This window comes from Lepidochelys olivacea (genome assembly GCF_965140295.1).
Source record: "Lepidochelys olivacea isolate rLepOli2 genome assembly, chromosome: 7".
NCBI classification, from domain to species: Eukaryota; Metazoa; Chordata; order Testudines; family Cheloniidae; genus Lepidochelys; species Lepidochelys olivacea.
The window spans coordinates 31,796,845-31,818,214 of NC_140417.1; the positions used below are offsets into that span (position 1 = coordinate 31,796,845).

At 50.9% G+C, this 21,370-nt stretch overlaps 1 protein-coding gene across 1 annotated transcript in view; it reads left to right on the forward strand.

Annotated features, from left to right (window-relative positions):
- The first annotated feature begins 3,959 nt into the window (after positions 1-3,959).
- Positions 3,960-21,370, forward strand: part of LOC311524218 (uncharacterized protein) — a 33,453-nt gene continuing 16,042 nt past the window's right edge. Inside the window, exons 1-10 of the mRNA XM_084635096.1 lie at positions 3,960-4,987; positions 10,922-11,025; positions 11,655-11,809; positions 12,393-12,561; positions 13,198-13,321; positions 14,046-14,161; positions 14,817-15,031; positions 15,461-15,569; positions 15,975-16,178; positions 17,222-17,303. Of these exons, the coding sequence (XP_084491222.1) occupies positions 4,586-4,987; positions 10,922-11,025; positions 11,655-11,809; positions 12,393-12,561; positions 13,198-13,321; positions 14,046-14,161; positions 14,817-15,031; positions 15,461-15,569; positions 15,975-16,178; positions 17,222-17,303 (1,680 nt within the window). The 5' untranslated portion in view covers positions 3,960-4,585. The remainder of the gene's footprint in view (positions 4,988-10,921; positions 11,026-11,654; positions 11,810-12,392; positions 12,562-13,197; positions 13,322-14,045; positions 14,162-14,816; positions 15,032-15,460; positions 15,570-15,974; positions 16,179-17,221; positions 17,304-21,370) is intronic.

The following is a 21,370-nucleotide window of genomic DNA, read 5'->3' on the forward strand; positions in this document are numbered from 1 at the left end:
AGGGTGGCTGCAGCCAGGAGAGCGGTGTAGGAATGAGGTGGAAGGGAAAAGGTCACGTGAGTCGGCAGGCGGTCATGCATAGCATGAACTAGCGATGGGCTGTGGAGCTGAGAGCTCTGAGGTCTAGGCTTGCCTTTGCCCCAAATTGCCTTGGGCAAGTCATTTCCCTCCCCACCCTGTAAGCTTCACCAGGGCAAGGTCTTTCACCAAGGTCTTGCCTAGACTGGGCAAATCCACTGTGCTGGGCTGATACATGTCATCATGACCAGCACAGCGGGGCTTGAGCTGGGAACCTCCAGAGCTGAATTCACGAGTCGCTACAGGCAGACTTTCCAGCAGATACCTGTAACAGAGCCACCACCCCGGTGAATCACACCTGAGTTATGCTACACTCAGATGGGTGAAAGTGAGGCACCGAGCAAGTGGAATCTACTTGCCCAAGATCACACAGGGAACTGGGCCCAGGTCTCTGTCTTAGCTCAGTGCCTCAACCACAAGACAGGCCTCCTTTGCCCCACAGGAAGCCTAATATTCACCTATGCAGCAGCCACCAGGGCTCAGGAGCGACGGTTTTTGCCACATCAGACAGTAGGGGTCGCCCACTTTGTAGATTCTGCTGGTGGAGCACCCTGCAAACACTAGGGGCTCCTTGCCTCCCTCCATTCCCTCCACAGCTTCCTGGGTGCCACCATCCCAACCCCCTCTAGTTCAGGGACACACTGCAACTCCCCAGCCCCTTCCTCATGCCCTCCCGGCCGCAGGGCAGGCGCTCTGTGTGCTCCCCCTTCCCCCCATGGCAGGGCCGCTGTGATCAATTTGACTCTGCCACAGGGTACTGGTGAGCTGGCTCTGTGCTGAAAACCTAACCATGTGGCATCAGCCTCTGCATCACCTTAGCTCCTATCCCAGTGAATTCAGCAGCTGAACCTTCCGGACCTAGTCAGTTGGCTGCATGGGCTGGGTGGGTATTTCTTGAACTAGCTTGGTGGTCTAGTTGTTACACCAAGGGAAAGCTAAGTAGGGGCCTTCTCACTGTAGGATCTAAGCATTAGGACTCTGGGTTCTAGTCCCAGCTGTGGGAGGGCAGTGAGGTCTAGTGGTGACAAAGTGGACTGGGAGTCTGGTCTCCTGGTTTTTGTTCTCTGGAAGCCTAGCGGGTTAGAGCAGGGGTGGCTGGAGGTCAGGACTCCTGGGTTTTATTCACTGCGATAGGAGGAGAGAGTGTTCTTTCCGCTCTGCACAGCAGTAAGGAGTTGGCAGATCAGCTCGTCACTGGCCCCATTCTTGCTGTCTAATGCTTGTGCCAAGCTTCAAATAAGCCAGCAACTTACAACATGACTAAATGGTTTAGCCATCGGCAAATCTGCTTTGCTGGCCCTGCCAGGAGAAAGGCTGCTGCTTCCTCCCATCGTAGGCAGGGTCTTTGGGGATGGGGCAGGGGCTTTATGCCATAGCCTCTGCCCCACCCTAACTCCAAATCGAATTCCCCCAGTGCAGCCCCCTTGCAATGAGCTGCAGCTGAGAAGCTGGCCTTCGGCCCCCTCCATAACACAGTGCAGAATGGAGTGGGGGGTCCAAGTTCAGCTAGTTTGGCTTTCTTTGAGTTGGGTTATGACACTGCATTGAGACTTAGGAAATCCGGGTTCAATTGCTAGCTCTGACACATTCTTCCTGTGTGACCTTGGGCAAGTCACTGCATCACTCTGGGCCTCAGTTTCAGCTCATCTGTGAAATGGAGAGAATGATTCTTCCCTTGTCAATTTACAGAGTAAGATCTTTGGCGCAAGGGCTGTTTCTCACCATACATCTGTGCAGCATCTGGCAGGATGGGGCCCTGATTTCTGCCAAGGTCTGCACAGCACCTCGCATGGCAGGGCCCTGATCCTGGCAAGGTCTGTGCAGCGCCTGGCACGATGGGGCCCTGCTCTCGATCAGGGGGCCTGTGCAGTGCCTGGCCCAACAAGAGCCCTGATCTCTGTTAAGACCTGGGAGCGCTACTGTAACATAAATATCAATGATCGAAGAGGTAGAAGAGGACAAACTGCAGCTGCAATAGGCGATAAAAGAGACCGGTGTGTCTGTTTCCTTCTTACAAAGCACCAGTCACCGACTGGGACAAATCCTGCAGCTCTTACTAAGGCTAAACTCCAAGGCCCAATGTGTTCTTCGTACTAGGACAGGGTCCCTTTAACTAGTGACTAGCAAGTACTTGCCAGTTTAGCAACCCCCAACACTGTCCAAACTCTATTCAGTGTGACCATCTAATCTGGCCCTCGTAGTTGGACCGGCTTTGAATAATGAGGCAGTAGCCATGAAACATTATGTGGTAAATTATCGAGGCTCTGAATAAAGTCAGTTGTCTGTGGCATGCGGCTCTATAGAGATGCATTGATTGGCAGGTCAACCGGTGATGCAGCTGGGAGGTAAATGCCAACATCTTCACGGCCTTTGAATTCGAGGGGGCCAAACCATGGCCCAGTTTTCAGTCGCAGCTGAAGCCAGTGGGAACTGTGGTGGTGCAAAGATAGGTGCTGAGGTACTATGGTGATGAAGGCAGATCAGAACCTCCATAGAACAGAATATGCATAGACCTCGCCCAAGATTGGAGCCCCATTGTGTTTGGTGCTGCACAGACCTTGGCCCCATTTTGTGACACAAAGCGATAGACTGACCCTGCCTCAAAGAGCTCACAGTTTAAACAGACAGCTGGGGTAACTGAGGCACGAGGAGTTTTACATCTGGGATTTTTTCCGGAGTCATGGTCCAGTGCCTTACCCATAACACCATCCTTCCGACACAGAACTAAGGCCATGCAAATATCCCTCCCACCCCCAGGGACTGGCCTATAGTGGGTGTTTTCCCAGGCTAAGGAGTTCAGGCTTTGAATGGAGCAGCTCCACCCCCAGGTCTTGACACGCAGTCCCCTGCATCTGTTACCGCCTCTGCTTTTTGTGTAACTACATTTGGCTTTGACCTGTTACCACTGGCTCTGCTGAACCGATGCACTGGTTGACATTCCTAACCAGCAGATGAACAATGGCCTTGTGGGAAAGAACTGGGACCCAGGAGATCCCTTGAGCAAATCACGTAATCGTTCTGTGCCTCAGTTTTCCTGTTTGTAAAATGGGGGAGAATTATCTTTCTTTGGCTGTTTAGACTGAGCTCTTCAGGGCAGGGACTGTCTCTTGCTGTGCACCCATGCAGTGCCTACCACACTGGGGTGGCCTGCAATCTAACTGGGGTCTGTGCAGCGCCTGGCACAAGAGGGGGGTCCTGATCTCAGTCAGGGTCATTGAGCACCTGGCACAAGAAGGGGGCTCTGATCTCAGTCAGGATCCATGGAGCACTCAGCACAAGAGGGGGGTCCTGATCTCGGTCAGGCTCTGTGGAGCATCCTTCATGACTGGAAGGGGTGGGGGTGGAGGGCCCTAATCGCAGGTCACCTGCATCCCAGTCCACTGTCTTACCTGCAGGGCCATCTTAGATTTAATTTTTCCTCCACTTTCCCAGATCAACGTGCTCATGCAGCCGTCTCTGATGGCTGAACCCAGGTAAATGTGTCACAAGACACCCGCAACGCTCCCCAGTGGGAGAAACCAGACCTGGGCACTTTGACCTCTAGAACCCACAGGCCTTTTACCAAGCCACCCAGAGCCCTGGTCGTGTAAAAAGCTTGTACATTTCTGAACACAGTCCCTCCAGCAGAGAGCACTGGTGCATTTCCTTTCTCATCCCCTCTCCAATTCCAGAAGGCTGGCTTCCCCTGACTTTGCTCTGTGGGGATGTCACAATTCTGAGCCCCAACCCTTAGACTGAACCTGTCCTCCAGCGAGACCCAGTGCACTTTCCTCTGCTGCATTTTTCTCCATTTTCCCCTTTAATTTTTTTCAGCTTTTTTCCCTTTTCATTTGAACTAATCCCTTAAAACAGGAGTATAACTTTAACCAAATGAGCTGATTAAAGCTTATATAATCCTCTCAAAGACCCTTAAATCAGGATCTCTTTGCTGCAAGGGGGAAAACAGGAATCTAGGAAGGTTTCACCCCCCCTAGCAAAGGTGCCTAGTGACATTTGCAAAGCAGATGACTGATGGTGGATTTTAACAAGCCCTGTTTTGTTTGCCATAGAAGGGACACCGGTTCTGCTGGGCTACATGGAAGATTCACAGACACAGGGACTTTAATCTCAAGCCACAGGTACAAATCCATGGCAGAAGCACCTCGATCAAACTAAAAAGCTCTTTCGCCAGCTCTCCTGTGGATATTTCAGCACTGGGAGCAACTCCGCAGCAGCGTCTTAGGTAGACGCCAAATCTCTCCAGGGCTCCACGGACTCTTCCATCAGCCTTCTAAAGCCCCAGTCTGTTGCACACTAGATTTCCCCTTGAGGGGAGTGACCTCTGGACTGCTGGATCTAGGAGCGTGACGTTCCATTACAGAAGGAGTTGCATTAGCTCAGAGGCAGCAGCAGCCCTGTAATCACCTTTTGGGTTTGAGATCCATGCAGCTCTAGAAGTATTTTGGATCCTAGAGTATTTTTTGTAGCCTGGGGTTATTTCTGAGGGCAAGGTGCTTCCAGCGGGACCATGTCTTTCGCCGAATTCTTACACCAGGTGGGCGGCATGGGACGTTTCCAAATTATCCACACAATGTTGCTTACCATCCCCATCGTGCTGATGGCCAGCCACAACCTCCTGCAGAACTTCACCGCCGCCATCCCGGGGCACCACTGCCAAGTCCATATCAATGCCAACAACACCCGCTACGCTAATGCCACCCTGCACCTGGGCTCCCAGGACCTGCTCCGGGTCACCATCCCCATGGACAGGAACCGGCAGCCAGAGAAGTGCCGCCGTTTTGTCACCGCTCAGTGGCAGCTCCTAGACCCCAACGTCACCGAGCCCAATGGAACTCAGCTGGACACAGAGCCCTGCACGGAAGGATGGACCTACGATAGGAGCGTGTTCACCTCCACCATCATTACCGAGGTGAGACATACTCCGCTGCTAGGAACTAGGTGGAATGGGCATGTTGGGGGCACCAGGTGCCATTAATGTCCAGGTGCTCTGGAATCAGAGAGAGGAGGATCGCATACATAACTAGGTAGACAAAGGGATGTGTATGGGACAGAGAGACACAGCGGTTTGTATGGGGACAGAGATACAGCAAAACACAAAATCTTCAATAAGTTATTGGAATGTGTTGGAGACAACTTGTTTCAAAAGGTGAGGAAGTGGCTGGGGGGGAGGGGGGAGCGGTGTCGGCTATTTTAGACTTGATTCTGACTAGCCGAGGAATTGGTTGAGAATCTGAAGACAGAAGGCAATTTGAGCGAAAGTGATCATGAAATGAGAGATTTAGTGATTCTAAGGAAAGGAAGGAGTGAGAGCAGCAGAATGAGGACAATGGACTTCAAAAAAGCCCATTTTAACAAACTCAGAGAACTGGTAGGTGGGGTTCCAGGGGAAGAAAATCTAAGGGTATGTCTACACTACGGAATAACGTCGAATTTATAGAAGTCGGTTTTTTAGAAATCGGTTTTATATATTCGAGTGTGTGTGTCCCCACAGAAAATGCTCTAAGTGCATTAAGTGCATTAACTCGGCGGAGTGCTTCCACAGTACAGAGGCTAGAGTCGACTTCCGGAGCATTGCACTGTGGATAGCTATCCCACAGTTCCCGCAGTCTCCGCTGCCCATTGGAATTCTGGGTTGAGATCCCAATGCCTGATGGGGCTAAAACATTGTCGCGGGTGGTTCTGGGTACATATCGTCAGGCCCCCATTCCCTCCCTCCCTCCGTGAAAGCAAGGGCAGAAAATCGTTTCACGCCTTTTTTCCTGAGTTACCTGTGCAGACGCCATACCACGGCAAGCATGGAGCCCGCTCAGGTAACCGTCACCCTATGACTCCTGGGTGCTGGCAGACGCGGTACGGCTTTGCTACACAGTAGCAGCAACCCCTTGCCTTGTGGCAATAGACGGTACAGTACGACTGGTAGCCGTCATCGTCATGTCCGAGGTGCTCCTGGCCACGTCGGCTGGGAGTGCCTGGACAGACATGGGCGCAGGGACTTAATTTAGAGTGACTTGACCAGGTCATTCTCTTTAGTCCTGCAGTCAGTCCTATTGAACCGTCTTATGGTGAGCAGGCAGGCGATACGGATCGCTAGCAGTCGTACTGTACCATCTTCTGCCAGGCAGGCAAGAGATGAGGATGGCATGCAGTCCTTCTGCACCGTCTGCTGCCGGCCAAAGATGTAAAAGATAGATGGAGTGGATCAAAACAAGAAATAGACCAGATTTGTTCTGTATTCATTTGCTTCCCCCTCTCCCCCGTCTAGGGGACTCATTCTTCTAGGTCACACTGCAGTCACTCACAGAGAAGGTGCAGCGAGGTAAATCTAGCCATGTATCAATCAGAGGCCAGGCTAACCTTCTTGTTCCAATAAGAACGATAACTTAGGTGCACCATTTCTTATTGGAACCCTCCGTGAAGTCCTGCCTGAAATACTCCTTGATGTAAAGACACCCCATTTGTTGATTTTAGGTCCCTGAAGCCAACCCTGTAAGCCGTGTCCTCAGTCGCCCCTCCCTGCGTCAGAGCAACGGCAAACAATAGGGCATCTGAGAGTGCTGTCCAGAGCGGTCACAATGGAGCACTCTGGGATAGCTCCCGGAGGCCAATACCATCGAATTGTGTCCACAGTACCCCAAATTCGAGCCGGCAAGGTCGATTTAAGCGCTAATCCACTTGTCAGGGGTGGAGTAAGGAAATCGATTTTAAGAGCCCTTTAAGTCGAAATAAAGGGCTTCATTGTGTGGACGGGTGCAGGTTTACATCGATTTAACGCTGCTAAATTCGACCTAAAGTCCTAGTGTAGACCAGGGCTAAGGGAAAAAGGAGTTCAAGAGGGCTGGCCGTTTCTTAAAGAGACAATATTAAAGGCACAACTGCAAACCATCCTGATACACAGGAAAGACAGTAAGAAAGGTAAGAGGCCAATATGGCCCATCAGGACATCTTCAATGACCTGAAAATCAAAAAGGAAACCTACAAAAAGTGGAAACATGGACTAATGGCTAAGGATGTGTACAAAAGAATAGTGCAAGTATGAAGGGACAAAATCAGACAGGCTAAGGCACAAAACAAGTTACACCTAGCAAGGGATATAAAAGGCAATAAGTGAAGATTCTATAAATACATCAGGAGCAAGAGAAAAGCAAAGGAAAATGTAGGTCCTTTACTTAGCAGGGAAGGAGAGCTGCTAATGGATGACATTAAGAAGACTGAAGAGTTTAATGCCCATTTTGCTTCAGTCTTCACTGAAAAGGATAATTGTGACAAGATGTTTAACAGATTTAACATTAAGAACCAGGGGGAAGGAACACAAGCCAGAATAGGGAAAGAACAGATTAAAGAATATTTAGACAAGTTAGATGTATTCAAGTTGGCACAGCCAGATGAAATTCACCCTAGGGTACTTAAGGAACTACCTGCAACAATCTCAAAACCATAAGTGTTTATCCTTGAGAACTCAAGGAAGATGGGTGAGGTCCCAGAGGACTGGAGAAGGGTAAATGTACCTATTTCTAAAAAGGGGAATAAAGAAGGAATAATAGAATCATAGATCAGTCGGCCCACTACAATACTTGGAAAGATACTGGAACAAATTATTTAACAATCAGTTTGTAAGCACCTAGAGAATAATAGGGTTGTAAGTAATAGCCAACATGGATTTGTCAAGAACAAATCATGACAAACAAACCTAATTTCCTTCTTTGACAGAGTAACTGGCTAGTGGATGGGGGGAAGCAGTATATGTGATAGGTCTTGATTTTAGCAAGGCTTTTGACACAGTCCCACATGACATGCAAATTAGGGAAATGTGGTCTAGATGAAACTACTATAACGGGGGGGGTGCATATCTGGCTGAAAGACCATTCTCAGAATAGTAATCAATGGTTCGCTGTCAAATTGGGAGGATGTATCTAGTGGGGTCCCTCAGGTACTATTCGACATTTTCATTTAGTGACTAGGATCATGCAGTGGAGAGTATGTTTATCAAATTCGCAGGTGACACCATGATGGGAGGAGTTGCAAGCACCTTGAAGGGCAGGATTAGAATTCAAAAGGACCTTGATAAGTTGGAGAAATGTCTATGTCACAGGGTGACATCAGTTCATAGATATTCTCTAAGAAGGAGCAGGGCCAATGCACCTGTGCTTGGTCAGCGTATAATGATTAGAGGGGGACACCTGGGTGCATCAGGTCTCATCAGTTAGGAAAGGGTGTAGAGAGAGTAGACATGGGAAGCCGCTGCTAGCTCCCTGGGAATAGGGACACAGGCCAGAAGCAGGAAGTTCTGTGGATGGGAGGCCATGGGAACCTGCTGGGAGAGACCTACTGAGACAGAGCCAGGGAGCTGCAAGAATCAGGGAGTTCCTAAGCGATCCCTGGGAGGGGAGGGAGTGGAAACCTGCTGCGGGGAAAGGGCCTTCCAAGGAGAAAGCCCTGGGAGGTGGTGCTCAGGGAACAGAGCATGGAAGATTCCTGCTGGAACCACTGAAAGGTAAAGGGGAAAAACCCCTGGAAGTAGGGTGACCATATTTCTTAAAGTAAAAACGGGATGGCCCAGAGCTTCCCCGAGCTGCTCCCCCATCCCCCGTTCTCTCCTATCCCCCCACGCACAGAGCTCACCAGAGCTGCCCTCCCTATGCCGTCCAGGGCTGAGATGGACTCACTGAGCTCTGTGACACCTGCGGCGGGACTGGGGCTGACCCACCGAGCTCCACGCTGCCCAGGGGGTCAGCTCTGAAGAAGGCAGCACTGCCCGTCAGCAGCAAATTTCTCTGCTCTCCTGCTGGCAGGCAGTGCTGCTTTCAGTTGAGCCCCTGGACAGCAGCCCCCACCCTCCACTCTGCCTTGCAGCCAGGACAAATGCCCAGTTTTGGGGGAAAAGTAGGGACGGCCCGGACAGAGCTGAAAAATGGGACCGTCACGGCCAAACTGGGACATACAGTCACCCTAGGTGGAAGCTGTAGCCCAGGGTGGGCTGAGGAACTGTTTGTGTTGCGTTTGCCCAAAACCTGGAGAAATAAAAGTGCCTGAGAAGAGACTTCGGGAGCAGCAGTGGGGTCTCTGGGAGCTGGGAAGCAGGGCAGCTTGTTACAGTCTGAAATCAACACAATGAAATTCAGTAAAGGCAAGTGCAAAGTACTGCAGTTAGGAAGGAAAAATACAATGCACAACTACAGAAAGAGGACTAACTGGCTAAGCCGTCATACTGCTGGGAATGAGCTGGGGGTTATGGCGGACCACAGACTACAGAACATCACTTCCATGAATCCCAGTGATACTGATCAACACCACTGAAACTCTACAGTCCAAAATTACTCTGAAGGAAGTACAAAGGCCACTGCCTGGCCACATGGCACTGGGCTCTCTCAGGCTACCTGCTGGGAGCTAACATGCCCACAAATGCTTTGCTCTAATGACTGGGGTTCTTGGCAAAAACTGCCGAGAACATATCTGCAGAGATTTTGATTTGTTAGTCTATCCATCCATTTCCTTACGCACCCCTCTATCTATCCATCCATCCCTCTACATGTCCTCACAATTCCTGTGGTAACTAAATGTCTGACCCCTTCGTGGCCTCCTCTAGGGCACCCCCACTAAGGTCTCAAGCCTCCGGTCCTCACCTCTATTGGGATGGAGTCCCACAACTCTCTCCCCCCAGAGCAAACTTGCCATTCTTCTTGCAACTCACTGTGATTATCCCTGCAGGCCTGACTTGAATTCAACACCTGCAGCTCTGCTTACCCAGGGCCCCACCAGCCATCCGAAAGCAAAGTACAATTTATTCAGAACTAAAGCATTACAGAAAACCATACCTTGAAAACAATCAATAGTTTATACATGTGCCTGTCTTATCTGGCAGTCACCCATCGTCCAAATGAGGTAGGAACACAGAACTTCAAACCCTCCCCGTGCCTTTTGGGCACAGCATTATATCACTTCTTGGATCAGGTGAGAATTATCACTTCAGACCTTTCTCAGTCCTCTGTGTGGTCACCTTTGTCAACCAGTTCAAACCAGGTTATGCAATTTCCCCAAGGGCTGAGGCTTCTCCAGACTTGTTTAACCCTGTTACTCACCCAGGAACCTGGAATACCAACCCTAGCCCATACAGATAACGGACAGCATATATACAGGTGATATAGTAGTGTGAAACACATTCCATGTGTCTGTAATATCTATCCCCAGACACACCCATCATCTATCACCATACAAACCCCTCTCTGTTTCTCGTAGGCCTATTACCATGGTGTTTGTTACTGTAATTGCTTTTGCAAAATCGGCATCACCAGTGCATCTTTTGGGAGGGGAGAATGGTCAGGGCAGGGATGGCAGCCAGGGACAAGAACCCCTGGGCTGCTCCACATATGTGCTGCTTCCCACAGCCCCTGGGAGGAAGAGAATAGCCAGAGTGCCGTGCATTCTGGCCAGGTGCCCATTCTTCCCCTGCATCAGCCCTTATTCCAGCTCCACACCAGCCAGGGAGGCATCCAGCTCAGTGGGGATTCCTAGGAGGCCACACCACTCACTTTAAGGCTCCTTTATGTTGCCAGAGAGGCACAGAGGGGCCTAAGCATGAGTGAGAATCAGCCCCAGTGATTCCAGTGGGAGTTGCTCCAGGGTAATGAGAACAGGACACTCGTGACTGTGTTGCACAACCACAGCATGTGTAATGACAGCAACCACTGGTGTACATAGACACCAGGCACCTCGGACACTTTGTGAGTTCACAGCGCACTGGCTGTGACTTGTTGCAATGCTCCAGTGCTTTAGGATCTGACCACCATCCACTGGGCCTCTGCAGAAATTACTGACTTGCTCTCTGTCTCCCTTCCCCCACCTGCAGTGGGACCTGGTGTGTAACTTGCGGAAGTTCCGGCAGATGGCGCAGTCAATCTACATGGCTGGGGTGCTGCTGGGAGCACTCGTGCTAGGCGGTCTCTCTGACAGGTAAGCTGATCTGGGCAGCACAGGGCAGGGACTCAGGAAACCTGCGTTCTATTCCCTGCTCTGCTGTGTGACCTGGGGCAAGTCCCTCCCTCTCTCTCTGCCCCACTTTTCCTTTTGGTACTCTGTCTGTTTGGGGCAAGCTCTCTGGGATGGTCTCTCACTTCAGCTCTGGGCAGTGTCCAGCACAATGGGGCCCTGATCTCAGTCAGGGGCGGAGCAGCGCCTGGCACACTGGAGCTTTGGTCTCACTGTGGGTCTGTGCAGCACCTGGCACAATGGAGCCCCAGTTTCAGTTGGGACCTCCGGTCCTAGTGAATTAGCCCAATGATCTGTGTTATACAAAAGTCAGACTGGACAATCTAATGCTCCCATCTAGCCTTAAAATCTGTCAACCATCACTCCACATTGTCCCCATCTTGTTCATGGTCTGTTGTCCATGGCAACCTAGGTGGACATGCCATTGGAAGCCAATGGTCCTATCAGCCCCAAGAATCACCTCCTCTCCAATCACATCATAGCCCATTTGACCCACAGCTGAGCCCTGACCAGCTCAATGCCTGTTACTTATTCCCTTCTCTGTTAACTCAATGCCTGTTACTTATTCCCTTCTCTGTCCCCCTTTGCCATAGGTTTGGACGCAAGGCAATGCTGATCTGGTCCTTTCTGCAGCTGGCTGTCATGGGAACCTGCACGGCCTTCTCCCCCAGTTACATCTCCTATTGTGTCTTCCGCTTCCTGGGTGGGATGGCGCTATCTGGCTTTGGGCTCAGCATCGCTTGCCTGAGTAAGCCCTGCCTGTTTAGCAGCTAGGTCTCAAGTGTCTCACCTCAACCCATAACAGATACTGTGACTGATGTACTAAAAGGTGCAATACCACCTGCTGGCACTGGGGATCTCCTGGGGGCTCGGTACACCTGCATGACCCAGGGGCCTGCAGGTAGCAAAGGGAGGAAGTGCAGAGCATGGAAGCAGGCTCCCATGGGGCTATTTCAGTTCAGGGTATTGGGCTGTTTGTACATTCTCCTTGCTACCACCTGCTGCCACTGGGCTATGGGCTGAAGCAGCTCCAGCCTCACAGGGTTGTAATATCATCTACTACCACTGGGAGAGCTGCAGCACTGGAGGCTGCAATATCCCTGGCTACCACTGGGGGTCTGAAGGTAGCAGGGGCAAGAGTTGCTTTCTCCAGCATGGCTATTTCAGCTCGAAGTACAGAGCTGTTTTCACATTCCCTCTGCTGCCTCTTCTCTGTTGCAGCCCTGCAGGGTGCAGTAACATGTGGTGCCAGTGGGTCCAAGGAGAGTCAGGGCTAGCAGTATCCTCGTCACTGCCCATGGGCAGGTTAAACAAGGTTCCTTTCCTTGCAGTTGTGGAGTGGATCCCCACTCAGTTCCGCACCATCACCATTGCCATCACAGGATTCATCTATACCCTGGGCCAGATCCTGCTGGCGGGCTTGGCATATGGCATCCCCAACTGGCGCTGGCTCCAGCTGACTGTCTCTTTGCCTTTCTTCTTCTTCCTCATCTATTCCTGGTACGTGTCTCTGGAGAGCTCTCCTTCTAGGCGCAAGTGCTGTCCTCTTTCCTTGTGGTTGTTAGCAGACAGGATGGGGGGCAGTGTCTAGTGGTTAGAGCTAGGAGTCAGGACTCCTGGATTCTATTCTCAGCTCTCAGAGAAGCAGAATTACAGCAGGGAACTAGGAGTCAGGCATTTGGGTTTCAAGAGGATGGTGCACAGAACTCCTGGGTTCTGTTCCTGGCTCTGCTGCTGACTCCCTGGGCAAGTTCCTGCTCCTGTCTGTGCCTCATTTCCCCCCTCTGTAACACAGATAATTATCTTGTGCTGCATTATTTCAGCTGATCCTGCTTTGAGGACCCCATCGAAGTTGTGGGTCACATCACTGACCTTTCAGAGTAGCAGCCATGTTAGTCTGTATCCGCAAAAAGAAAAGGAGTACTTGTGGCACCTTAGAGACGAACAAATTTATTTGAGCATAAGCTTTCGTGAGCTACAGCTCACTTCATGGGATGCGTCCGATGAAGTGAGCTGTAGCTCATGAAAGCTTATGCTCAAATAAATTTGTTCGTCTCTAAGGTGTCACAAGTACTCCTTTTCTTATCATTGACCTTGGTTCTGCAAGAGAAACATTTGACTATCCTTTTTCAACAGGTGGTTCGCAGAATCTGCCCGCTGGCTGGTTCTGGCAGGTAAAGCTGACAGAGCAGTGAAGGTGCTTCAAAGGGTCGCCAGAGTGAATGGGAAACGGGAAGAAGGGGAGAAGATTACCACAGAGGTAAAGAGACCCAATGGAGTCTTTAATGAAGGGCTTGCTCCTCAGGTGGTCTAAATGGACACAACTCCACTGGAGTCATTCATTTACACCAGCTGAGGATCAGGCCATTTAACCTTTTAATCTATCAGAGGACACAGAACTAGGGCCTGTCCCACCAGATTTCTAGCACTGGGCAAAGGAGATTGAATAAAGCCTGATTTCAACAGAGAGCTGGCCCAGCTCTAGCTTCCTCCCTTGCTCCAAAGAGATGTTAACTTAGTCCCCTGCGGATATTTGTCTATGTTATAAAACCAGCACATCATTTCACACAATTGGTAGTCTGGGCTCAAAGGAGGCCCAGGGCTGGGATAGCAGCTAGGGCTGTGGGTCAGGATTGAGGGGCACTGGCAGAGTGAGTGGGGGGTAGGGTTCAAATAGCTGGGTGGGGGAGGGAAAGAGCTGTATAATTGAGCACTGATCTTAGTTGTGGCCTCTTGGTGCTACCATAATATTACTAATAGTATCAATAATATCAGGCCTGTATGGTCAATACATGTGGACTCTATATCCAATCATAAGTAGGTCTTGTTGAATTGAAACCTGAGGTCCATGAGAGTTTGCCTCAGTAAGGAATGACTAGCTACCATTTGCCGAAGCAAGGAGCCATTTGCAGGTCCTGTGTCATCACAGCTGAATCCATGGGGCTGTCATGGGCTTCCCGACTGACCTTTTTGTTCCCTACTAGATCCTAAATTCCAAAATGCAGAAGGAACTGTCAATGGTGAAGTCATCCTACACTGTCTCGGATCTGGTACGCACACCTGCCATACGCCGGATATTCTGCTGCCTCTCAGTTGTGTGGTAAGAGCACTCCTTCCCTTCGTCCCTGATCCTAAATCTGGATCCAAATTAGGTTTGGCAGACCCACTCTTGATTTGAATTCTAATCCTGCCCTTCAAAGTGCTTGCAACCCCTTCCATCATGGTATCGCCTGCAAATCGATACTTAGTCCATTTCCAAGCATAGATAATCCACAGATTTTGGACATTTGTCTGCCTAAGGGTTATTCATCCATGCTTCAATCCATCCCTAGACATACTCAGTCTGTCTGTCTACCTTATGTGTCTATCTAGCTCTTATCTTCCAGTCTGTCAGGTTCTTATCAGGTCTGTGGGTTTTCTCTCTAAAGCTGGTGCATTTTAGGGCCCTTTGTGTGTCCATTCAATCCTGGGCATCCCTGCTTTGAATAATGCCCCCCACACTGTGTTACATCACTGCACACACCAACCAGAGCACCCACAAGTGTAACACTAAAATTTCCCCTGGCCAACTCTAACTTGGGGGGGGGAGGGCCTTGTGGCTGTTCACAGGGCTGGCACAAGGGCCTAGATAGTGCTAAAGTCCCATCTAGATTGGGCTTAAATTGTAACTAGGCCTGGAGCTAAATCTCACCGGGCTGCACACTCAACAGGACTCTCACTCATCTCTTTGCCTCCCTCTCTATGGTGAACGGCAGGTTCTCGACCAGTTTCTCCTATTACGGGCTGGCCATGGATCTGCAGAACTTTGGCGTCAGTATCTACGTGATCCAGTTGATTTTTGGAGCTGTTGACTTCCCGGCCAAAGTGTTGGTCACCATCTCCATGTCCTACATTGGGCGCAGGATCACGCTCTCAGCCTTCCTCTTCCTGGCTGGGCTTGTCATCATTACCAACATCTTTGTGCCCAGAGGTGGGTTTGGTCCAGTCCACATACGACAATGCTTAGCGCGTAACCTCCAAGAAATGTCAATGAGTCTAAAGTAACTCAAACAAAGAGTAATTGACTCCCTCAGTCATACCTAACCACCTATCTATCTCCATACACAGCCACCTATCTGAATAGTCCTGAGGTAGGCGCGAGTGAGGTCAGAGCGGAAGAGGACAAAACAATCGAGAGATGGAGGAGATTCTTACCCATGGGAGAGAGGGGAAAGGCTGGGTCTTGGAGAAGTGACGAAGGAAGAAAGAGCAGGGTTGGGGATATGCCAGGTGAAACAGGGCAGAGGAGAGAGGCTGCCAAGGTTACAGTGCTGGGATGCAGAATGGAAGGGAGGCAAGGGAGAGCTCGGAGTTTGCAACAGGGTTCTAGCCCTGGATTCTCCTTGTCCCCTCTTTGCAGAGCTGCAAATAGTCCGCACATCACTGGCTGTGATTGGGAAGGGATGTCTTTCGGCCACCTTCAACTGCGTGTTTCTATTCACAACTGAGCTCTACCCCACACCGATCAGGTAAGATGCTGTATTTCCAGCTGACCCCTACTGAGCCCTGCACCCCATTCCTTGCAGCACAGTGCCCCCTAGCATGGCACTGCAGCATTGGAGTCAGCACTGACTGAGAGGGGAGAGTATACCCCTAGTGAGCCCACACCCTGCCTCCTGCAGCACAGCGCCCCCTCGTGCCATGCTGGGACACAGGGGTCTGCACTGGCTGTGAGAAGACAGCATATCCTACTGAGCCCTCACCCTGCTCCCGGCAGCACAGCGCCCCCTAGTGTCATGCTGGGGTCAGCACTGTGAAGGGTGAGCAGCACATCCTGCTGTGTCACTGTTTAGCATTCCCACCCAGCAGTTCTGCACTCCCAGTACTGAGCTGACCCTTCTCTGTTCTGGATGGTTATTTCCCTGCAACGCCAGGCAGACCGGACTGGGCTTTGGCAGCACCATGGCCCGGGTAGGAAGTATTGTGGCTCCCTTGGCCAAGATGTTGGATGAATACTTCTCCTTCCTGCCGCCAATCGTCTACGGTGCTGCCCCAATCATCTCTGGCATTGCGGCCACCTTCCTCCCGGAGACTCTCAACCAACCACTGCCAGACACTGTGGAGGAGGTGGAGAGCAGGTTGGTCTGATGGAAGGTCTCCCCGCTCTTCCTGTCTGACTCTGGCACCTGCGGCCAAGACAGGGTTTGGGCTCCAAAGGCCAAAACACTCAGCTGGTGCTTGGGATCAGCTCTGTCCACCCCGCAGCCAGCCAGGCAAATTGTGCAGAGAGTTGGTATTATTTGTATGACTGTGGCACCCAGGTGTCCAATCATGGCCCTGGACCCTGTTGTGCTAGGTGCTGTACAAAGGGTTTCCTGATATCCTCTATCCACTGACTGATTCCAGTGAGTAGAAAGAGACTGGGCTTGTATGTCAAAAGATAGATAGCTATCCAGGCTCCCATCAGACCAGGCGCTGCACAGACCCCATCCAAGGTTGGGGCCCCTGTTGTGCTGGGCACTGTATAAACGCACAGTGAGACAGATTCGTCCTGAAGATCTGACAGTCTAAATCTGTGACAGTCCAAAATGTGGGGTGTGCCAGAGGAACATTTGTGGGGGGCGGCAGGGCCTGGGCCAGCTTCCGGGGGAGCAGGGAGGGAGTGCCACCCAGCCCAACTCTGCTCCCAACTTTTGCCTGGCCCCAACCCCAGCCTCAGCCCCTGTCCACGGCTCCGTTCCTAGCCTCAGACGTGCCCCCCGCTGGGGACCCCCTTACCCCTCTCGGTGTCCCCCCTCACCCCTCAGAACTGCGGTCCTGCTCCCAGTCCCAGCTCAGGGTGTGTGTGCACAGACAGGGGTAAGAGAGGGTGCAACAATGAAAAGTTTGGGGACCACTGTTCTAAATGGACAATGCGGGGAGTGGGGGAAACAGAACTTGCCCAGTGTCACAGTAGGTCAATAGCAGAGTTGGGATTAGAACTCAGTCTCCAGCCAGAGCACCAACCACTAGACCACAGGGTTTTTGAGTGGTATAATGCCCTTGTATTGTTCCTCTAGTGAAGTTCAGCCCTGGTGACTAATGTCTGAGCCTCATTTTAGTATTCAAACTGGCTGAAAAATAACTTATGCCTGTTTTGCCTCTCTGCTTCATTGGTATTTCCCCCCTTCTTTCATCAAAGGTCCCGAATGAAGAGGGGTGAAGACACCAAAGAGAAGATTCCCCTTCAGAACCAGGAGAAAGTTCTGCTCAGAGAGACTTGCTGATGGCACTCGGCCCCAGATGCCTTCGGGATCCATTGGGGTGGGGGGTCGCAGCTGCTCAGTTTCAAATATTCCGTCATCCAATTACACACGACTCTCACAGGTAACAACTTGTCCCTTGAGACCCACACACAGGGCAGGTTTTTGCACACAAGGATTCAGGGGGGAAAGGGGTTAAATCTGCACCACAGCTTCCGCGAAGTGTTGCAAGAGAAACCTACTGGGAAAGGAATGTGCGGGCTGATTCAAAGCTCTCAGGGGCAGGCAGGAACCCCCCACCCCCAGGGCAAACCAAAGCTCTGAGCGTGCCAAGGAGCACAGCGATGCCCTTTATCTCCACGGTGACATCAGCTTTCTGTAATGCAACCTGTTCCCCCGCTGCTTTGAAAGGAGTCCGGGACAAACTCTGAACCATGCATTTCTTAATGCTCAGCAACCACACAGCTGCACAGGGAATGGAACCAGGGGCTAATGTAACTCAGCACCGACACGGATATCATTATACTGTGTTATCTGGCTGATGTACAGCAGCACTGCCGGCTGCCACTGAGGCATGTCCTGATGGCGCAGGACACCTGACCACTACTGGGGGGCTGCAGATAGCAGAAGGAGGAGGCATAGAACAGGAGATACAGACTCCAGTGGGATATGACATGCTCCCTGCTGCTCTCAGAGGCTGCTCTGCACCTGCCTGTCACAAGAGGGGGATAAAGATTATAGACCCCACTGGAAATACAGCAGGGATGGATCTGTCCCAAAGCTTGTGTTTCAGCCTGTGCACTGGAGAAAACAAGTCGTTGTATAGTGGGGAGCAAACATGGCCCTATAATAAACACACAGTCATTTCACAGCACAGTGTCTTGTGATGACTTAACCTCTGAGCCCAGGGCTGGTCCAGTGAGATGCAACAGATTGGGGGGAAATACACGCAACAGTGCATGTGAGCCTGTCTGCCCCCTAGTGTCTTCCTCTTGCAACTACTACAGCAGGCTGAGCTGTTTTAGCTCAAACAGTAGTAACAATAATGTGCTTTTTATTAGCAGAGCTCAAAGTGCTTTACAAAGGAAGGGAGTATCATTATCCCTGTTTAAAGGTGGGGAAACTGAGGCACAGAGAAGGGAAAATGACTTACTGAAGATCACCCAGCAGCAGAGCCAGGTCTTCTAAGCCACAGGGCAACGCTCAGTCCTTTAGGTCACGTGGCACTGGGCATCAATGGTTCGACTGGCTGCTTCCAGCTGCCTCCTCCATGTCTGCCCCATTCTCCTGTCTCTAGAAACCCATAATGCTCAATCCCCATAGCTGTTAATTGCAAATACTTTCCTCATTGTGAGCCCTGTGGCAAGAAAGCTCCATAGATGGAGAAGTTGTGAGGTGAAGCTTTCTCTGTAGTGCTGTTCCCCTCAGCCCCAGTGGTTTGCCAATATTCAGGGCCTTGTAGGGTTGTTTCCATTAGCAGGAGAAATTGATGATTCAGACAGGTATGTTCTGGGTAGGTTTTCATAGATTCACAGAGTTTGAAGTCAGAAGGGCCCATTATATAATCTAGTCTGATTACCTGTACTGAGCTCAATAACTTGTGTTTGACTAAAGCATCTTCCAGCAAGGCAGCCAGTTTGGATTTGGAGACATCAAGTGATGGAGAATCCACCATTCACCTCAGGAGTTTGTTCCAATGGCTAATCATTCACACTGGGAAACACTGTTGCCTCCAATTGGAATGTGTCTGGCTTTAACGTCCAGTCATTGGTTCTTGTTCTGCCTTTCCCAGTAGGCTAAAAAGCCCTTTAGTACCTGGGATTTTCTCCCATGAAGGTCCTTGTACACGGTGGTCAAGTCACCTCTCAATCTTCTTTTCCTTGAGAAGCTAAACAGAATGAGCTGCCCAGGTCTCTCACTGTCAGGCATTTTCTCCAGCCCTCAAATCGTTTTTCTGGCTCTCAGCTGCACCCTCACCAATTTTTCAACATCCTTTCAAGAATGTGAGCACCAGAACTGGATGCAGTATTCCACTCTGGGTCTCACCAATGCCTTATACAGAGGTAAAAATCTCCTCCCTGCTCCTACTCACTACTCCCCTGTTTATACAACTAAGGATCGCATCGCACTGGGAGCTCATGATATAATCTAGTTTAGGGGTCACAAACATGTGGCCCATGGAGTTATTTCCTGCGGCCCGCCATACCTCCCCTTTCCCCCTGCCCCGTGCGCCACACCCCCGTTCCTCCGCCTACCTTCCAGAGCTTCCCACCGACAAACAGCTGTTTGGCAGTGCTTAGGACTTTCCGGGAGTGAGGGGAAAGGAGCGAGGATGTGGCGCGCCCAGGGGAGGAGGCGGAGAAGAGGCAGATCTGGGATGGGGATTTGGGGAAGGGGTTGGAATAGGGGCAGGGAGGGGGGGCGGAGTTGGGGTGGGGACTGTGGGGAACGGGTTGGAATGGGGGTGGGGAAGGGGTGGAAAGAGGCAGGGCAGGGGCAGGGCCTCATGGAAGGGGTGGTGTGGGGGCGGGGCCAGGGGCAGAGGGGGGCACTTTTGTATCTTTGTATGAAAAGGTGTCAGTGATGTGGTCCTCGGGCCAATGTACTAGTCTTCATGTGGCCTTTGTGGTGATTTGAGTTTGAATCCCTGATCTAGTTTATTCACAAAGAATGCACACACAATCCTGATTCCCCAAACACAGAAGAAAATAACAACAGCCAACAGTTTCTCTGCTCAGAAATCCCCAAGTCTGCCCCACCAACAGGCTCTGTGCCCAAGAAGCCCTGCCTCTCTGCCTCCTCTCAAGCTCCCACAACTGCTTCTGGCTTCCTGCCTCCAGCACACACAGGCTGCAAAACCATCCTCCTAGCCCGTGTGTCTGCAATCTGGGAAACCCCTCAGCAGGCAGGGCTTAGCCCTGAGCTCCCAGAGGGGGTCACTTCATTCTTTGTAGCTGGTGCTACTGTATAAAGGGGCTTAATTGCTTCTTCCACAAATTGAAACAGTGCTTGGCACACCCATCAGCTTTAGCAAAGTCTGTGATTATTGTTCAGGAGTTCTCAAATTTCATTACACCGCAACCCCAGGAGAGGGGACCGAAGCCTGAGCCTGCCTGAGCCCCACCACTCTGGGCTGGAGGGCCAAAGCCAAAGCCCAAGGGCTTCAGCACTGGGAAGTTGGGCTTGGGCTTCTGCTTCAGCGTCGGGCCCCAGCAAGTCTAACACCAGATCTGGTGACCCCATTAAAATGGGGTCGTGACCCACAGTTTGAGAACCCCATATCTTTGGTTTTAATGCACCTTGAAACTACACTTGAAGCTTATTTGTAAATAAAGATCTCTTAGGAAGAGAGGCTGTTAAATTGTTGTTGTTGGGTTCATACAGAACTATGCTCAACTTTTGTAAATTGATTTTAGTTAGAATATTAGACTGGGATTTTTCCATTTACCAGTCAGGCAGCCCCCCCGAACCAGTAAAGCACAGTGTGAGAGAAAAGGACTCACTTGATGGCTGTTGTTAATAATCCCTAGTTCGTGCCTAGCGCTTTGAATCCATAGTTCTCAAAGTGCTTCACAAAGGAGGTCAGGGCTGTTATCCCAGATTTACAGGTGGGGGTGGGGGGTGGGAGAGTGGTTTAACTTGTCCCAATAGCTCTTTTCAAAACAAAACGTTTTGTTTTCAGTTTCTAAATGGCTGTCTTGCGTTTTTTATTTCTACTGGGAAAAAAAAAAAGACAAAAAAGGTGGAAATTGAAAGACGCGTTTTCAGTCACCTGGCTGGAATTTTTTCTTAGGTTTATCGGTCCGTAAACTTTTTGGACATTGCAATATTTTTGTCCAAACACGAGATGGGAAAAAATTTCAAAATCGTGACGCTTCAGGAGGGAGGAGGAAAAACGTTCCCCGTCCAGCTCTACCCCCAGCCCCACATCTGCCCCTTTGCCAGCCCAGCAATGAATTATGCACCGTCCCAAACCCCACAGCAATTCTGCCCCCCAGCCCCATCTCTGCTCCCACCGCAGCTGCAGGGGTTCTTCACCCCCCTTTCCCAGGCCTAGAAGGGGCAGCTGCAGTGAGGTTCCCCTGGCC